The sequence below is a fragment of the Caretta caretta genome, chromosome 1, assembly GCF_965140235.1.
Source record: "Caretta caretta isolate rCarCar2 chromosome 1, rCarCar1.hap1, whole genome shotgun sequence".
In the NCBI taxonomy this organism is placed as follows: domain Eukaryota; kingdom Metazoa; phylum Chordata; order Testudines; family Cheloniidae; genus Caretta; species Caretta caretta.
The window spans coordinates 207,902,268-207,917,953 of NC_134206.1; the positions used below are offsets into that span (position 1 = coordinate 207,902,268).

Below are 15,686 nucleotides of genomic sequence, written 5' to 3' on the forward strand. Positions count from 1 at the left end.
AAATGGCTGAGAAAAGAACTGTGCTGAATTGAATAGAATAACTATTTCTGTCTGTGTATCTTTTTTGTAACTTAAGGTTTTGCCTAGCGGGGTTCTCTATGTTTTGAATCTAATTACCCTGTAAGGTATCTACCATCCTGATTTTACAGGGGGGATTTCTTTATTTCTATTTACTTCTACTTTTATTAAAAGTCTTCTTGTAAGAAAACTGAATGCTTTTTCATTGTTCTCAGATCCAAGGGTTTGGGTCTGTGGTCACCTATGCAAATTGGTGAGGCTTTTTATCCAACATTTCCCAGGAAAGGGGGGGTGCAAGTGTTGGGAGGATTGTTCATTGTTCTTAAGATCCAAGGGTCTGGGTCTGTAGTCACCTAGGCAAATTGGTGAAGCTTTTTACCAAACCTTGTCCAGGAAGTGGGGTGCAAGGTTTTGGGAAGTATTTTGGGGGGAAAGACGCGTCCAAACAGCTCTTCCCCAGTAACCAGTATTAGTTTGGTGGTGGTAGCGGCCAATCCAAGGACAAAGGGTGGAATATTTTGTACCTTGGGGAAGTTTTGACCTAAGCTGGTAAAGATAAGCTTAGGAGTTTCTCATGCAGGTCCCCACATCTGTACCCTAGAGTTCAGAGTGGGGGAGGAACCTTGACACACCTAAAAAATTGATGCTGACAAAAGCTTTGTACCATATCTTTATATGTTAAATAAAAACAAACTCCAGACTTAAATCTAATGGAAACTATATTCTTTGACCAACCTGTTGTTACAATTGGTGTTTTCTCACTGCCTTTGAAGATGGCGCATCTGCACTTCCCCCCTCCCCCTCTTTTTAAACAAATCAATAGTAACATCATGCAATTTAGCACAACTGAACTCCTGTTTTCCTAGTCCAATTATCCAAATTTCTGATATGCCCCCTGAACCATTCAGGTAATTAGCGTTTTCAGATCCAAGTATTCTGTTCTCATTCACAAGCTGAGCAGACATTCTTACTTAGGACTTGCCCACCCACCCACCCACCCAACGCAACAAGACAGACCAGTCCAGTATGAGAAAATAAACATTTATTCCCCACCACTTGCCCAAATCACCCAGCTATAGCGGGCTTTTATTTTAAGCTACTTTTATCACCTTTGGGTTTTTGACATCAAATATAAAGGAGAATGAAAGCGTACCTGCCCTGTTGCTCTGGAATAAGCTCTCCAGATGTCCATGGGACTTCACTGCTGAGGAGAATGCTTCAAGCCGCCTCTGAATGTTCACAGTGGCTATTTTGACGATGTCAGCAGCAGAACCCTGAACTGCTGTGTTCACAGCTTGGCGCTCTGCCTGAGGAGTACAAAGATATCACCCCATGGTATAAACCCTATGTGTTACACACTTTGTAACAAATCTATGGTGACATACAAATAGACACCACAAATATACACACAACTTCATGAAACTGGCATGGGGAAGAGAAGTCAGAATTTCTTACACAAACCACAGGCCTCTAGCCACTAGAGAAGAATTTTCATATACTTGAAATTATTAGCACTAAGGCTGATAACCTTTATCAGCCATCAGGGGGAGACCATCACACTTATGGAGATCTGATTTCGTCCAGCAGAGGACAATCACACAACTAGCTGGATGCATTACGGGGTGCTTGTGCCTTCTTGAAAAGTATCAAGTACAGGATACCACCAGAAGCAAGATGCTTGACTTTATTGATCAGAGGTCTGATCTATTGTGGCAAATCTTGCCTGCCAGAACATTACAACCTGTTCAAAAACCAAAACAAGCTACATTACTACAGTTTAGGGGCAGGTTTTTCACATAAAAGAGAGCTCTCTCTACTAATGCTCTCCTCAAATAAGAAAATTCTCTTCACAGGTTCTTCCTTTTTCCCCTCCTAATTGAAATTCATGGAGGAAAATTTAAAGGAAGCTGAAATTAAAATAAAATATCAATCTTATAAGGGTCTTAAATATAATTTTTAAAAAGTAAAAATTAAACAGAAGTTGCATCTCTTCACAGTCTAATCAAGTAGCACCTATAAGATTTAACAACTTTTAAATTCACCCAACTAGCCTTTTTGATAAATAAACAAACAAACAAACCCACCCAACTTCTTGTATCAATTTTGAAAGTCAGCTGTTTCTCCATGCATTTATTTGGTATCTGGATTTCCACTGAATCCTAATGCTATATTATAACTGAGCCTTCTACTGAGAAGTATAATGCTATGTCAGGAAAATGGCTGCTTCCCCACCGAGTCAACTCACTATTAGGGAAATAGCAAAACAGTGACAGATATTTCTAAGATTCACCTTGCAAAACATTTTCTATACATAGTCTCATATTTTGTAAACATTCAGCTGTTTAGTCACTGCAGTTTTCCTTTAAAAGGTCCCTTTTTTAACCAGCAAAAGTATAGAATTTGAAATATCTTTTTGATGAAATCCAGACAATATGCAATTCATGAAGACTGTTGGGTGGGACTTGTTTATTCCAAAGAGTTAAACATTGCTCTACTTTTTTAAATTGTGCCCATTTACATCAATAAATTACTCACTGCAACTCCTAGGTGAGGGTCATGAAGTTATAACCATGACAATTTCTGCACACCAAGCTGCAGCAGACTTACTTCAGAGTATGAGCAAAAAGCTCTAAAAAGATAATTAAGAAAACACTGAACTAATGGAATGTTGGAGTAACGTGCATGCCCTGAATGAACTTGGTAAAGCCACACTGATGGTGGGATGAAAAAAGACATTTTTTAAGTGTTCAAAAATATTGGATTGATAAATCTTTTTAGATGACATGTTCTTTGGGAGCAGAGACGGCGCATTTCTCCATATTTGGAAAGCACCAAGCACTGTATAGGCACTATTATAAATAATTATATTATTATATAAACTACTATTATAAATAATAATAATAATCTTGGAGAAGGGTCTCTCCTGGAGTTCAGCCATCAGGCCAAATGTTCCCAGCTGAACCCCCAAGGAACGTTAGCATACCTATCTAAATGCCCATTTGTTTTTGTCATGTTACAGAGAAGCAGCAAGTCAATACCCAACTAACCATCCTTCACACTGATGACCACTTCAGAGTGAGGATATAACTGTGGTCCAGTACAGCTGGAATTTCTACTGTTCACAAAGAACAGTCCTCAACATACGTGAGCTTTGCTGTAAGGGTTTGGATCTTTGATAGCTGGCAGGTATCTGCACCTCCCCAGAATGGTCTGCACAAAACCATCCCTGCTGCATTTCTTCACCGTCTCCCTCAAGAATTTTTGAATCCCTGGGAAAGGAAACAAAAGAAAGAATGTCCCATCATTCCACACTACTGCCAGAGTGCCATCACTCCCTCACTATATTATGCTTTTTATGCTAGTGTATCTGGTATTTCATGTTTACTCCATACACTGTTTTTGCGCTAAGGCACTGACACTAGCTTTGGAATCCCAAATATCACATCACTAATATGTGGAGAAGAGGAAGTCCTTACATTTCTCACTCCCCCTGCGAGACAGGGGAAGCGAGTGACCTTTCTTTTAGGTGTGTATTCAGCTCTCCTGGGTTAGTTTATTATGATTGGGAGGAGAATGAGGTTGTAGCTAGCTGTGCACAACTGTATTCCAAGTGGTACGATGTCAATGTTACACCACTGCTATTTATTCTTTATTCTGGGAAATCAGGACTTGTGGTGGCACTGAAGGGATATAAATTGAAAGAAAGAATCAGAGCCCTTGATGCCCAGTACAGTGTGACTTCAGATCTTCAGAACAAAAAGAACTCATCGAACTGCAAGGAAAGGATAGAATGTGTCTTGAGCAGTAAAAAGAAACTCCAAGTAAGGATGTGCTGTCCATTGGGGAACCATCAAGCTCAGATCAGAGTTGTACTGAAGTGGACGAAGATTTACATTTTTTAAAACTCCTCCAGTTTTAGGATTTTAGAAAGACTCTTTTAAAGGATTTGAAAAAAATTGAAAATGTTAAAAACAACATGATATACTAAAGGAGAAAAGTACTCAAAATAGAGACAGCATTATTTGATATATTATATGTGTAATTTAGTATGATGAATTGGTATTACATGTAAGTGTTCTGTATTATGAAGTGTTACGAGATATTGTTTCCTTCACTTCATTATTTTTCAGCTCAGCTCCAAGCTCTCCTATTAAAGCTTGCTGTAACTCATCCCACTTGACCTCTGCTCATTTTCTGTTCTTCCAAGGAAATTTGAGCTGCTCCTTAAAAGTATGATGTCTTTATATATTAAGTGTTTGGGAGCTACTCTGAGCAGCCAAATAAAAATGGCATGGCTAGAAGCAAAGCTGCTTATGATGTGATGGAAGCTGAAAGCAACGTGGAAAAGATCATTCAACATGGAAGATGATTAGTTGTGTTTTCAAATGACAAATCGAGTCCTTAGGTCCAGAAATATTACATATCCTTAAACCTGCATGTTCTGATAAGGAACTTATTCTAAGTTGGGAGCTTTAAAAAAATCAACCTTCCAGGATGGACTTATTGACAGTCAAAACAACAAAATCATTGAAGTAATGCAGCATTTAATTTACAGGACATAGTTTAACAAAGCAGGGGCACAGAGTATATATGGAAGCAGAGACTGCGTTACTTTGTGTACACATACAACCTTGAGAAGCTTTTTCTTTAGGCATAGAAAGAGTTACGAGTTGAAACAGTCCGGGAGGGAATTTGGGGGAAGAAAATAAGGGCCACAAACGTGTGCCTTACCTGGATATCTGGATTTGAAGGATTCGATGTAGCAGGCAGCATCATTTTCCTCAATACCCATCTGTTCTCCTAAAGATTTAGCTCCCATTCCATAGATGATTCCATAGCAAATCTGTCAGAGAAAAGACAGCAGAATCACAAGTACATGGTTAGTGATTCAGAGAGCAGAAATAACACAAAAGTTAAACTGTGGAAAAGAGTAAATGATTTTAGGATTTCAGTCTGGATCCTGTTGCTTTAGGGATATCATAACTCTGCATTCGTGGAGAAATGACATTTATCACACACTTCAAGGACACCATTTTGAACGTGAATCTTCTGAGGAACATAAGATTTACTGCGACAGATCAGACCACTAGTCCATCAAGTCCAGTATCCTACCTTTAGAAGGGGCAAGTAACTGATGCACCATAAAAATGCAACTTCCCTTCACCCATTTTCCAAGTAATCCACTTAAGAGTAATGGGGGTGGGAGAAAAGACTAGAAAATCTTCAGAATTTGCAGCTATTAGCTTAAGCTCTGATGTGTTCATGCCAACAGTATACAATACTGGGTCTCAAATCCCAATGTATTTTGATAACTGCAGAAAATTATGAACCCCCCTCTTCCTCTTTCCATCTTCCTGGAGATAGTTTTCTTTGACAGATCAATCAAAACCTCCTGACAGAGTGCTTAAAAATATTCTGGGTAGAGGCCACATGGCAACTATTGTATTTCCTGGAGGGGGTGGAGAAACTATTACATTCCCTCATTTTATAATCTAATAGCCAAAGGAAACAGGTTTTTGAAGAGGCAGAGAGCTCCTTTACTTCAATAATAACCTTTGATCAAGTCCTTTCTACCCATTAAGTTGCTATGTCTGATGGAGTTTAGAAATTTTACCAAAGACTACCTGCTTGGCTTGTTGCCTTATCTCATCTCCAACAGCTTCAGCATCAATCATCTTCCACTCAGCTGCAATGCTCTTGAAGACATCAGCTCCACTGTTCAGGACCTCAATGAGCCGGCGGTCACGAGACAAGTGAGCAAGGATCCTCAGCTCGAGTTGGGAGTAATCAGCAGCCAAGATTAAACCTCCTGCAGCCAACAGACCGAATGAATCCAAACAATAACCTTTCATAAATTAACACTCAGCTATCATGTCCAAGTCCATCACCTAAGAAATTACAAACCAGATCCTCATCTACCTTGCCCTTGGGTCATCCTTTACACAGGAGCAAAGAAAATGCAACACACTGCCAAATCAGATTTCTCCACTCACTCACACTGGTATCTTTAGATAAGTGTAAATACAGGGCTGCCCAAGGAGAAAGGCAGTGGAAACTCATTTGGCTAAGCAGACTACTGCATAGAAAACTACACTTACTGCCCCAGTTCTGAACAGCTGTTCACCAATATGATGCTCTAGTAGCTTCTCTCTCTCTCATGCCTCTGCCTCCCATTGCAGATACTTTTAGCTGATATGAGGCTGGGTGAGAACTCATTTGAGCTATCCTGTCCCAACCTGTCAGCGAATAGCTTCAGGGCTTGCCTCTGCTGCTGCTGCTCAGAGTTTTGCCAATCAGCCTGCCCAAAAAGATGTACATATCCGCATTTCCTCCCTTCACTGCTAGATCTAGATTTTTGTTAGCTATATGTTTAACTCAATGAAAAGATACAAGACAGTGCAATACCAAATCATTACCTGGAAAAGGAACAAAAGCATGCCTCATGCTAACAGAAAATGGCATCCCCCTTTCTTTGGGTCCTTCATCAGCCAGAACCTTGAGGCCACAAGGCAAGGTACTGCACAGCTTTTTACCTCTGTGGAGACAAAACATTGTTTACTCAACTGATTGTTACAGTGCCTATTGTTGCATCAACTGTGGTTACAATGACTTTTAAAATCAGACTAACCATTTGCAAAAAACAACGAACAGTCAAAATAACTTTGTATTGTTCCTTCAAAGTCAGACTCTGGCAGACTAAGTGCCAACTCATGCCAAAGCCACTGGGCCTCACTAAACACTGACAAATGCATAGCTGGAAACAAGTCTGGATTGTCTGTGTGTTAGTATTGTTAAAATAGGTATTAGAGTTATAAGAATGTGTTTAGACATTATGGAATGCTTGTAGGATGCTGCATGTATTAAGCCAATTTGTAATATCTGTATCCCATGCTAGAAAGTAATGTTTAAATGTTTGCTCTTTAACTATAAAAATGTTTGCTAAGACTGTAAACCTCCACAGTTGGGCAACGCATTACCAAGTGTGAAATAGTAGTTTACTATAAGAGGTGTTATCTCCTCCCCAGCAAAGGAAGGTCTACAAGCATCAGACAAGGCATTCTGGTACATCTGTGAGCAAGAGACTTCGTGGATTGCTCCCCACACACCCATGAAGAGGAGATATGCACAAACGCTCATCCCACCAGTTTGAATGCTGGGGAAAGGGAATAAAAATCCCTGTTAAGGAGAAATTGTATCCCTATGCTGCTTGAACTCTGAAGGGTGAATATTTCTAAGCATGTGCAAGCGATCCCCAGCTGTTTAGCTTGGGTTAGCCCTATCGAACATATAAAGCTTGCATATTATAGTAGCCACTATCATCTTTTTGAACCTAGGACTGTATCTCATCTGTGTGTTTTTGTTTATCTGCTTTAACTTTGTAAAAAACTTTCATTTCTTTTTCCTAGTTAATAAACCTTTAGTTAGTTTATTATAGGATTGGCTACACAAATAATCTTTGGTGAGACATCTATGGTGCACTTGATCTGGAGTAAGTGACTGATCTCTTGGAACTGGGACCAACCTGAATATTTTGTGATTGTTGGTGTATAGCAACAAATCTATCACTAAGTCCAACTTGCCTGGGTGGCAAGATGGACTAGAATGCCAATGGGGACTATCTGTTGATTCCATAGTAAGACTCTTATAGTGCTTTAGGAGTTCACATTGTTACTGACTTGATGAAATCTAATTATAGAATATATAACCAGCTTGGGGTCTCTGCCCTGCTTCTTGACAGGCTGCCCTGAGGTTGGAACGCATGGTCATGAGCCACTCCAGACAGTGTGACAACTACATTATTATTTTTTTGTGATTTCTGTCAAGATCTGGATGGATGGAAATTAAAATTTAATTCAATAAGCACAAAAAGAGCATTTAAAAATATTTAATAAGAAACTTAAAACAACCTTAATATGTGCTGGATGCACCAATTCTCAAATAGTTTATTAAAACATGTTTTGCATTTAAAACTAATTTATTAAACAAACGAGGTATTATCTGTAACTAGTGAATTGAACTGATTGTTTCTGGTCACGATGTGCTTCACAATTTACATTTAGTAGATCTCATCCTTGTTTTTATTTACAGCTTGGAGAAGGTAAACAGGCTTTCCTGCTTTTTCTCCTCCCAATCCATTTCTAATTTTGAATGAAGTGTAATCCCGAAGAGATTACCTAGGTTCCAGGGACTCTGTCTGCTAGTAGTTCGGGGAGAGGCACATTGACCTTGGTAGAGAGGTGGAGCCAAGGCAGACTCAGTCTGCTCGGCAACCAATCGGGAGTAAGGTCCTCCCAGGGAGCTCAGGAGAGGGAAGAAGCCATTTTGGAGCAGTCTGGAGCCAGCCAGGGAATGTGCAGGATTGGTTGTGGGGAGCTGGTGAGTCCCACACCTGCATGCAGGGTTTTCCCTGAGAACTGGCCTCTGGGGACCTGAAAGCAAGATCTCTCAGCTTGGCCCTTTCCCTCTCCAAGGCAACTCCCAGTTTGTAGAGCTTTGTTGGGAGAACTTCCCCCAGCCGGGCTGAGTTAGCTCTCCAACTCTGTAGGTGAGATCAGTCACCATATGGCCAGCTCTGCTCTGGCTGTTAGTCCAAGGCTACTGCCTGCTGTGAGTGAGTCTGAGTGCTGGGGTGAGAGACTAAAGTTTGGATTTTAGTATAGTTTTGTAATATGCACTTTGAGCCCTGCACCCCTTTGTGGTGAGGGGAAATCCTGGAAGCAGCCCAACTCCTGCATGAAGATGACGCCTGCCAGCAGTGATCATCAACCCCTCTGCAGTGACTGAGGAGTCCAGAGCCATCTCTGAATCCGAAATGTGCACACACACACTTGCATGCAGTGTTGTAGCCATGTTGGCCACAAGATACTAGAGACACAAGGTGGACCAATTTCTCCACAAAAAGATATTACCTCACACCTTGTTACATACGCTTGTTATTGGGGCTGCAGAAGCAGAAGGGACCATATGCAGGAAACACTATGTGTTTCCTTTGTAACACTGAACAAAAATATCCCCAAAGAAGCCTGTATTCTCTGCTTTTCCTCTGCAGAGAAGCCAAAAGTCCCATGGTGGCAGCCTCTGGGGGCTGGAGCTGCTCTGTTCCACCTGAAGCCCACCAGTGGCAGAAGGTGGCACTAGATCCAGCTGTGTATCACCACACTACACAGTAGTGACCTGTTAGAACCTAGTGATTCATGCAAGGCTCACCTAAGAATGTAAAGAATTTGTTCACCCAGGCTATCTGATCTAAGAAGTTCTGTGATACACAAGAGCTGCATTTAAAAATAAGTTTCTCCTACATCTGCCAGTTCTCTCCTGTTTTCTGAAAGGCACCGCTGAATTGCCCTAAAAGCCAGAATCAACCAACTCCTGAGTTCTAATCCCAGTTCTGCTAATCTATGCCTCAATTCGCCCATGCATAAAACAGGGATAACATGAACCTATCTCACACTGCAGTTGTGAAGATTAATTAATGTTTGTATAGTGTTTTCCAAAGAGAAAGTGCTAAGTAAGAGCTAAGTACTATTAGTATTATCAGGTATTTCATTGCACCATTATTTTCAGACATTTATCCTCTCTAAATTCTGAGCAAAACACTGAACAAGTCAATCATCAGACATGAAAGCAGCCTATATCAATCTCTGTAAAATACAGAAAAAAGAAAACTGACAAGGCAATCAAGTTAACAGAAATAGCACAAGTGGAATCGGTGCTGGCCACATTCCTACCTGCCCCCAGGAAAAGTAGAGCCACACCCTAGTGCTTGGGACAGTGGGCTCTCTCCAACCACGGTTGGCATTTCAATCTCAAAGTCTTTCGGCACATTCTGGATATTAGGTTCTATGAAGCTTATGCGACCTAAAATGGAACAAGAGCAAGAAGAAAATAAGGACCAAGAAGGAAACAGTTAAATGTAAGCATAGCATACATCTGAACATACAGCCTGAACACACACACACTAAAATATTTCTGTGCAGAGCAGAGAACAAAGAAAATCCATCTGTCAAAATCACTGCTTTCTGAACTATAAACATCTTGGGGGAAATGAGACTAAACTTAAAATTATTACTTGTCAAACACCTTAAAAAGAACCAATTTTACCTCCGTTAAAATTACTTCAGTCTTAATAGGAATGCTTACCAGCAGAGGTGGATTAAGGTTTTGTGAGGCCCTGGGCCAGAACAAGTGGGGGCCTCTCCCCACCCCTGCAGTCCCACCCCCATTCCGCTCCTTCCCTGCCCATGGTCCCACCCTGTTCTGCCCCTTTCCTGCACTGCCCTGCCCCACACATGATCAGCCCCATTCTGCCCCCCACCATGGCTCATCAACCTTGCTCCTTTCTTCCCCCTCACCCCCACTGCAACCCCTAGGCCAGAGTAGCTCGTCTCCCCCACACGTCCCCATGGCCCTGGGCCCCAGCGGGGAGTGAGAGTTTCCCCAGCCCTGAGGCTGCAGCAGGGACCTAGAGCTCCTCGAGTCCCAGGGCCATAGGTGTAGTTTAATGGCTATATTTGGGGAGGCAAAGCTCGCACATGCACACACGTGAGCACTGAAGCCAGTTCCCTGCCTACAGTAGTACCTGGGCTGCCGGTGCTTGGGGGCGGGGTGGGAGGGGAAAAACAGGACAGCGTAACGGTTGGGTCCCAGCTGCTGCTGGCAACCACTCCACCACTGGCTGCTACAGCGATGTCACTGCTCTGGTGTTGCTGCGATTGCCTCCTTGCTGGGGCTGCTGCTGCCCAGGGAACGCCACATGCTGGGCCCCTGCTTCCACCTTCCCATTCCCATATCCCCATCCCCACCCACTTCCTCACCAGTGGGCACACTCAGTTGTAGCAGAAACTGGCAGGCACTAGGACCTAGGAGGTGGCGTCCAATGCTGAGACAGGACCCGGAGCACAGGGCCTGCTCCCCAGGAGCAAAAACATGTTGGAAGGATGGGGCGGCCGGCATTGCATAGGAATGACAGAGCCTGCTTCTCCCTTGGCAGGGTGAGCAGAGCAAGTCCTGCAGGGCAGCTCAGCATTCACGGAAATGGGGAGTGGCGTGTGACATCTCCCCGCATACCTTGCCTCTGTTTGAGGGGGAAATGCCCCCTGCTCCAAACTATGCCTAAGCTTGGAGGCTGCAGCCAGGGTCTGGATGCTGGGCTCCCCCAGGGAGCAGGGTTGGGGCCATGTAGGAATGAAATTAGGAGGGCCAAATCGCACTTGGAGCTGCAGTTAGCGAGAGATGTTAAGAGTAACAAGAAGGGTTTCTTCAGGTATGTTGGCAACAAGAAGAAAGCCAAGGAAAGTGTGGGCCCCTTAATGAATGAGGGAGGCAACCTAGTGATGGAGGATGTGGAAAAAGCTAATGTACTCAATGCTTTTTTTGCCTCTGTCTTCACGAACAAGGTCAGATCCCAGACTGCTGTGCTGGGCATCACAACATGGGGAATAGATGGCCAGCCCTCTGTGGAGAAAGAGGTGGTTAGGGACTATTTAGAAAAACTGGACATGCACAAGTCAATGGGGCCGGACTAGTTGCATCCGAGAGTGCTAAAGGAACTGGCGGCTGTGATTGCAGAGCCATTGGCCATTATCTTTGAAAACTCGTGGCGAACGGGGGAAGTCCCGGATGACTGGAAAAAGGCTAATGTAGTGCCAATCTTTAAAAAAGGGAAGAAGGAGGATCCTGGGAACTACAGGCCAGTAAGCCTCACTTCAGTCCCCGGAAAAATCATGGAGCAGGTCCTCAAAGAATCAATCCTGAAGCACTTACATGAGAGGAAAGTGATCAGGAACAATCAGCATGGATTCACCAAGGGAAGGTCATGCCTGACTAATCTAATCGCCTTCTATGATGAGATTACTGGTTCTGTGGATGAAGGGAAAGCAGTGATGTATTGTATCTTGACTTTAGCAAAGCTTTTGACACGGTCTCCCACAGTATTCTTGTCAGCACGTTAAGGAAGTATGGGCTGGATGAATGCACTATAAAGTGGGTAGAAAGTTGGCTAGATTGTCGGGCTCAACGGGTAGTGATCAATGGCTCCATGTCTAGTTGACAGCCGGTGTCAAGTGGAGTGCCCCAGGGGTCGGTCCTGGGGCCGGTTTTGTCCAATATCTTCATAAATGATCTGGAGGATGGTGTGGATTGCACTCGCAGCAAATTTATGGATGATACTAAACTGGGAGGAGTGGTAGATACGCTGGAGGGCAGGGATAGGATACAGAGGGACCTAAACAAATCGGAGGATTGGGCCAAAGGAAATCTGATGAGGTTCAATAAGGATAAGTGCAGGGTCCAATGCACAGCTACAGACTAGGGACCGAATGGCTAGGCAGCAGTTCTGCGGAAAAGGACTAGGGGGGACAGTGGACGAGAAGCTGGATATGAGCCAGCAGTGTGCCCTTGTTGCCAAGAAGGCCAATGGCATTTTGGGATGTATAAGTAGGGGAATAGCAAGCAGATCGAGGGACGTGATCGTCCCCCTCTATTCGACATTGGTGAGGCCTCATCTGGAGTACTGTGTCCAGTTTTGGGCTCCACACTACAAGAAGGATGTGGATAAATTGGAGAGAGTCCAGCGAAGGGCAACAAAAATGATTAGGGGTCTGGAACACATGAGTTATGAGGAGAGACTGAGGGAATTGGGATTGTTTAGTCTGCAGAAGAGAAGAATGAGGGGGGATTTGATAGCTGCTTTCAACTACCTGAGAGGTAGTTCCAGAGAGGATGGTTCTAGACTATTCTCAGTGGTGGAAGAGGACAGGACAAGGAGCAATGGTCTCAAGTTGCAGTGGGGGAGGTTTAGGTTGGATATTAGGAAAAACTTTTTCACTAGGAGGGTGGTGAAACACTGGAATGCGTTGCCTAGGGAGGTGGTGGAATCTCCTTCCTTAGAAGTTTTTAAGGTCAGGCTTGACAAAGCCCTGGCTGGGATGATTTAATTGGGTATGGGTCCTGCTTTTGAGCAGGGGTTGGACTAGATGACCTCCTGAGGTCCCTTCCAACCCTGATATTCTATGATTCTATGATTCATGGGGGCTCGCCCCACCCGCCTGCCTGGCGCTGCTGCCGGGGAGCAGGGTCAGGGTATGGGGGTTTGGCCCACCCCCCCGCCTGCATGGCACTCCTGCCGGGGAACAGGGTCGGGGTGTGGGACACCCATTTTTCCGGGGGCACAGGCACTGTCGGCCCAGTGGCTAATCCACCACTGCTTACCAGAGTCTATTATGTTTCAAAACTTTACTGTTTTTGTACATTCCAAGTAGAATCATTGAGAATACAGATGTGCAAGCCATCTTGATGGCTTCTCCATTAAAAATGAAGAGCCGGGAGTGGTCTGTGCACTAGAGAAATTCTGTTTACCAAAAGTAAGAGGATAAAATTGGTAAGAAAAAAAAAACGGTTACCTACCCTTTGTAATTGTTGTTCTTCAAGATGTGTTGCTCATGTCCATTCCATTCTAGGTGTACGCGCACCCATGTGCACGGTCGTAAAAGACTTTTGCCTTAGTAGTATCCGTAGGGCCGACTGTGGTGCCGTGGTACATCAGGCACCGCCGGCCCTATGCCCTCTCAGCTCCTTCTTGCCGACATCTCCAGGTAATGGAATGGACATGAGCAACACATCTCTAAGAACAACAGTTACAAAAGGTAGGTAACCATTTTTTCTTCTTCGAGTGCTTTCTCATGTCAATTCCATTCTGGGTGACTCATAAGCAGAATCCTCGGAGGTGGGCTTGGAGTTCACAGACTTGCAGATTGGAGCACTACTCTGCCAAAACCAGCATCATCTCTAGCCTGGTGGGTCAGCGCATAGTGCAAAGTGAATGTGTGAATGGATGACCAAGTCTCAGCCTGACAAATTTCTTGGATCCGCACCTGAGCAAGGAAGGCTGCCGAGGACGCCTGCACCCTAGTCAAGTGAGCTGTCACTATCACCTGTGGGGGCACCTTTGCCAGCTCATAACAGTAGCAGATGCAGACTGTGATCCATGACTATATTCTTTGGGGAGACACTGGGCAACCCTTCATCCTATCTGTGACAGCAACAAACAACTGCGTTGACTTACGGAACTGCTTTGTTCTATCTATGTAGACGGTCAGGGCCCGTCTGATGTCCAGGGTATGCAACCTGCATTCCTCATCCATCGCGTGAGACTTTGGACAAAGGACCGGCAGGTATATGTCTTGACCAGCATGGAACTAGGAGACAACCTTGGACAGAAAGGCTGGGTGCAGACGCAGCTGGATCGTGTAAAGTGGTTCCGATGTGAGCGTCCTGATATTGGACACCCCACAGGCCGAAGTTATAGCGACTAAGTAGAGACCTTCCAGGAGAGAAGCAGGAGGGAGGAGGAAGCCAGGGGCTTGAAGTGGGAGACCCATGAGTCTTGACAGCACAAAATTCAGGTCCCAAGGGGAACCAGGTTCTGGACATACGGGAAAAGGTACCCCAGACCTTTCAGGAATTGCACTCTCATGGGGTGGGCAAAGACCGACCTGCGTTGAATGCCAAAATGGCTGCCAGGTGCACCTTGACCGAACACAGCGACTTTTGAGGATTTAAAAGAGGTCACAAACACATATAAAGATGTACTTGACAGCGTCCTTGTGGGGTGACAGCCCATGGTTACCTGATCTGGTATATTTCAATAGTTCAGCCCAAACTCTGCATAACAAATGCACTGATCAGAGACCCCTGCAACGCAGAGGCAAAATCAGCCAAGCTAAGGATGTAGTGTAAAAGGCAGATCTTCAAAGTTCTTGAACATCATTGAACTGGGAGAGGGGTGGTCCTGACTGGACAGCCTTTCAGCCAGTACAGACTGTTGCAAATATACGGTGAGTCAAAACCTTTTTGTTTTTAAATTACTTAGCTTATGAAGTTAGAGGATGGAAGTTGTGAAGTTAACAAGAAGGACCTACTCAGGAGATCCACCAGAGAATTCCGGGCTCCCGGGAGGTGCGACGCTTTGAGATGAATGGCATGCTGCACACCGAAGTCCCACAACCGGAGACCCTCTTGACACAGGGCATACAAGCGGTCTCTGCCTTGCTTGTTGATACAGAACAGGGGTGGGAAAACTTTTCAGCCTGAGGGCCACATCGGTGTTGCAAAACTGTATGGAGGGCCGGGTAGGGAACGCTGTGCCTCCCCAAACAGCTTAGCCCCTGCCCCCTATCCATCCCCTCCTACTTCCCACCCCCACTCAGAACCCCCGACCCATCCAACATTCCTTGTCTCCTGACCGCCCCCTCCCGGGACCCCAGTCCCTAACCGCCCCCAGGACCCCTTGCCCCATATCCAACCGCCCCCTGACTGCCCCCCAGGACCCTTTGCCCCATATCCAACCACCCCTACCATGCTGCTCAGAGCAGCAAAGCCCCGCCACCCGGCCGGAGCCAGCCACGCCACTGCTGCACTGTCCGGCAAAAGCGGCGGGCCAGAGCACTGGCGGCGCGTCGTACTGAGGCTGCAGGGAAGGGGCCGGGAGCTAGCCTCCCCGGCTAGGAACTCAGAGGCTGGGCAGGACGGTCCCGTGGGCTGGATGTGGCCCGCAGGCCGTAGTTTGCCCACCTCTGATGTAGAACATCGCGGCAGTATCGTCCATCAAGATCTGCACCAGTCTGCCCTTTGGTAGGTTAAGAACACCTGGCAGGCCAAGTGTATCGCCC

General features: G+C 44.8%; 1 protein-coding gene across 1 annotated transcript in view; it reads right to left on the bottom strand.

Annotated features, from left to right (window-relative positions):
- Nucleotides 1–15,686, bottom strand: part of POLQ (DNA polymerase theta) — a 136,477-nt gene that overhangs the window by 12,259 nt on the left and 108,532 nt on the right. The window contains exons 23-28 of the mRNA XM_048819242.2: nucleotides 9,747–9,876; nucleotides 6,435–6,553; nucleotides 5,643–5,827; nucleotides 4,750–4,861; nucleotides 3,163–3,287; nucleotides 1,172–1,325 (exon numbers count right to left, since the gene is read on the bottom strand). Of these exons, the coding sequence (XP_048675199.2) occupies nucleotides 1,172–1,325; nucleotides 3,163–3,287; nucleotides 4,750–4,861; nucleotides 5,643–5,827; nucleotides 6,435–6,553; nucleotides 9,747–9,876 (825 nt within the window). The remainder of the gene's footprint in view (nucleotides 1–1,171; nucleotides 1,326–3,162; nucleotides 3,288–4,749; nucleotides 4,862–5,642; nucleotides 5,828–6,434; nucleotides 6,554–9,746; nucleotides 9,877–15,686) is intronic.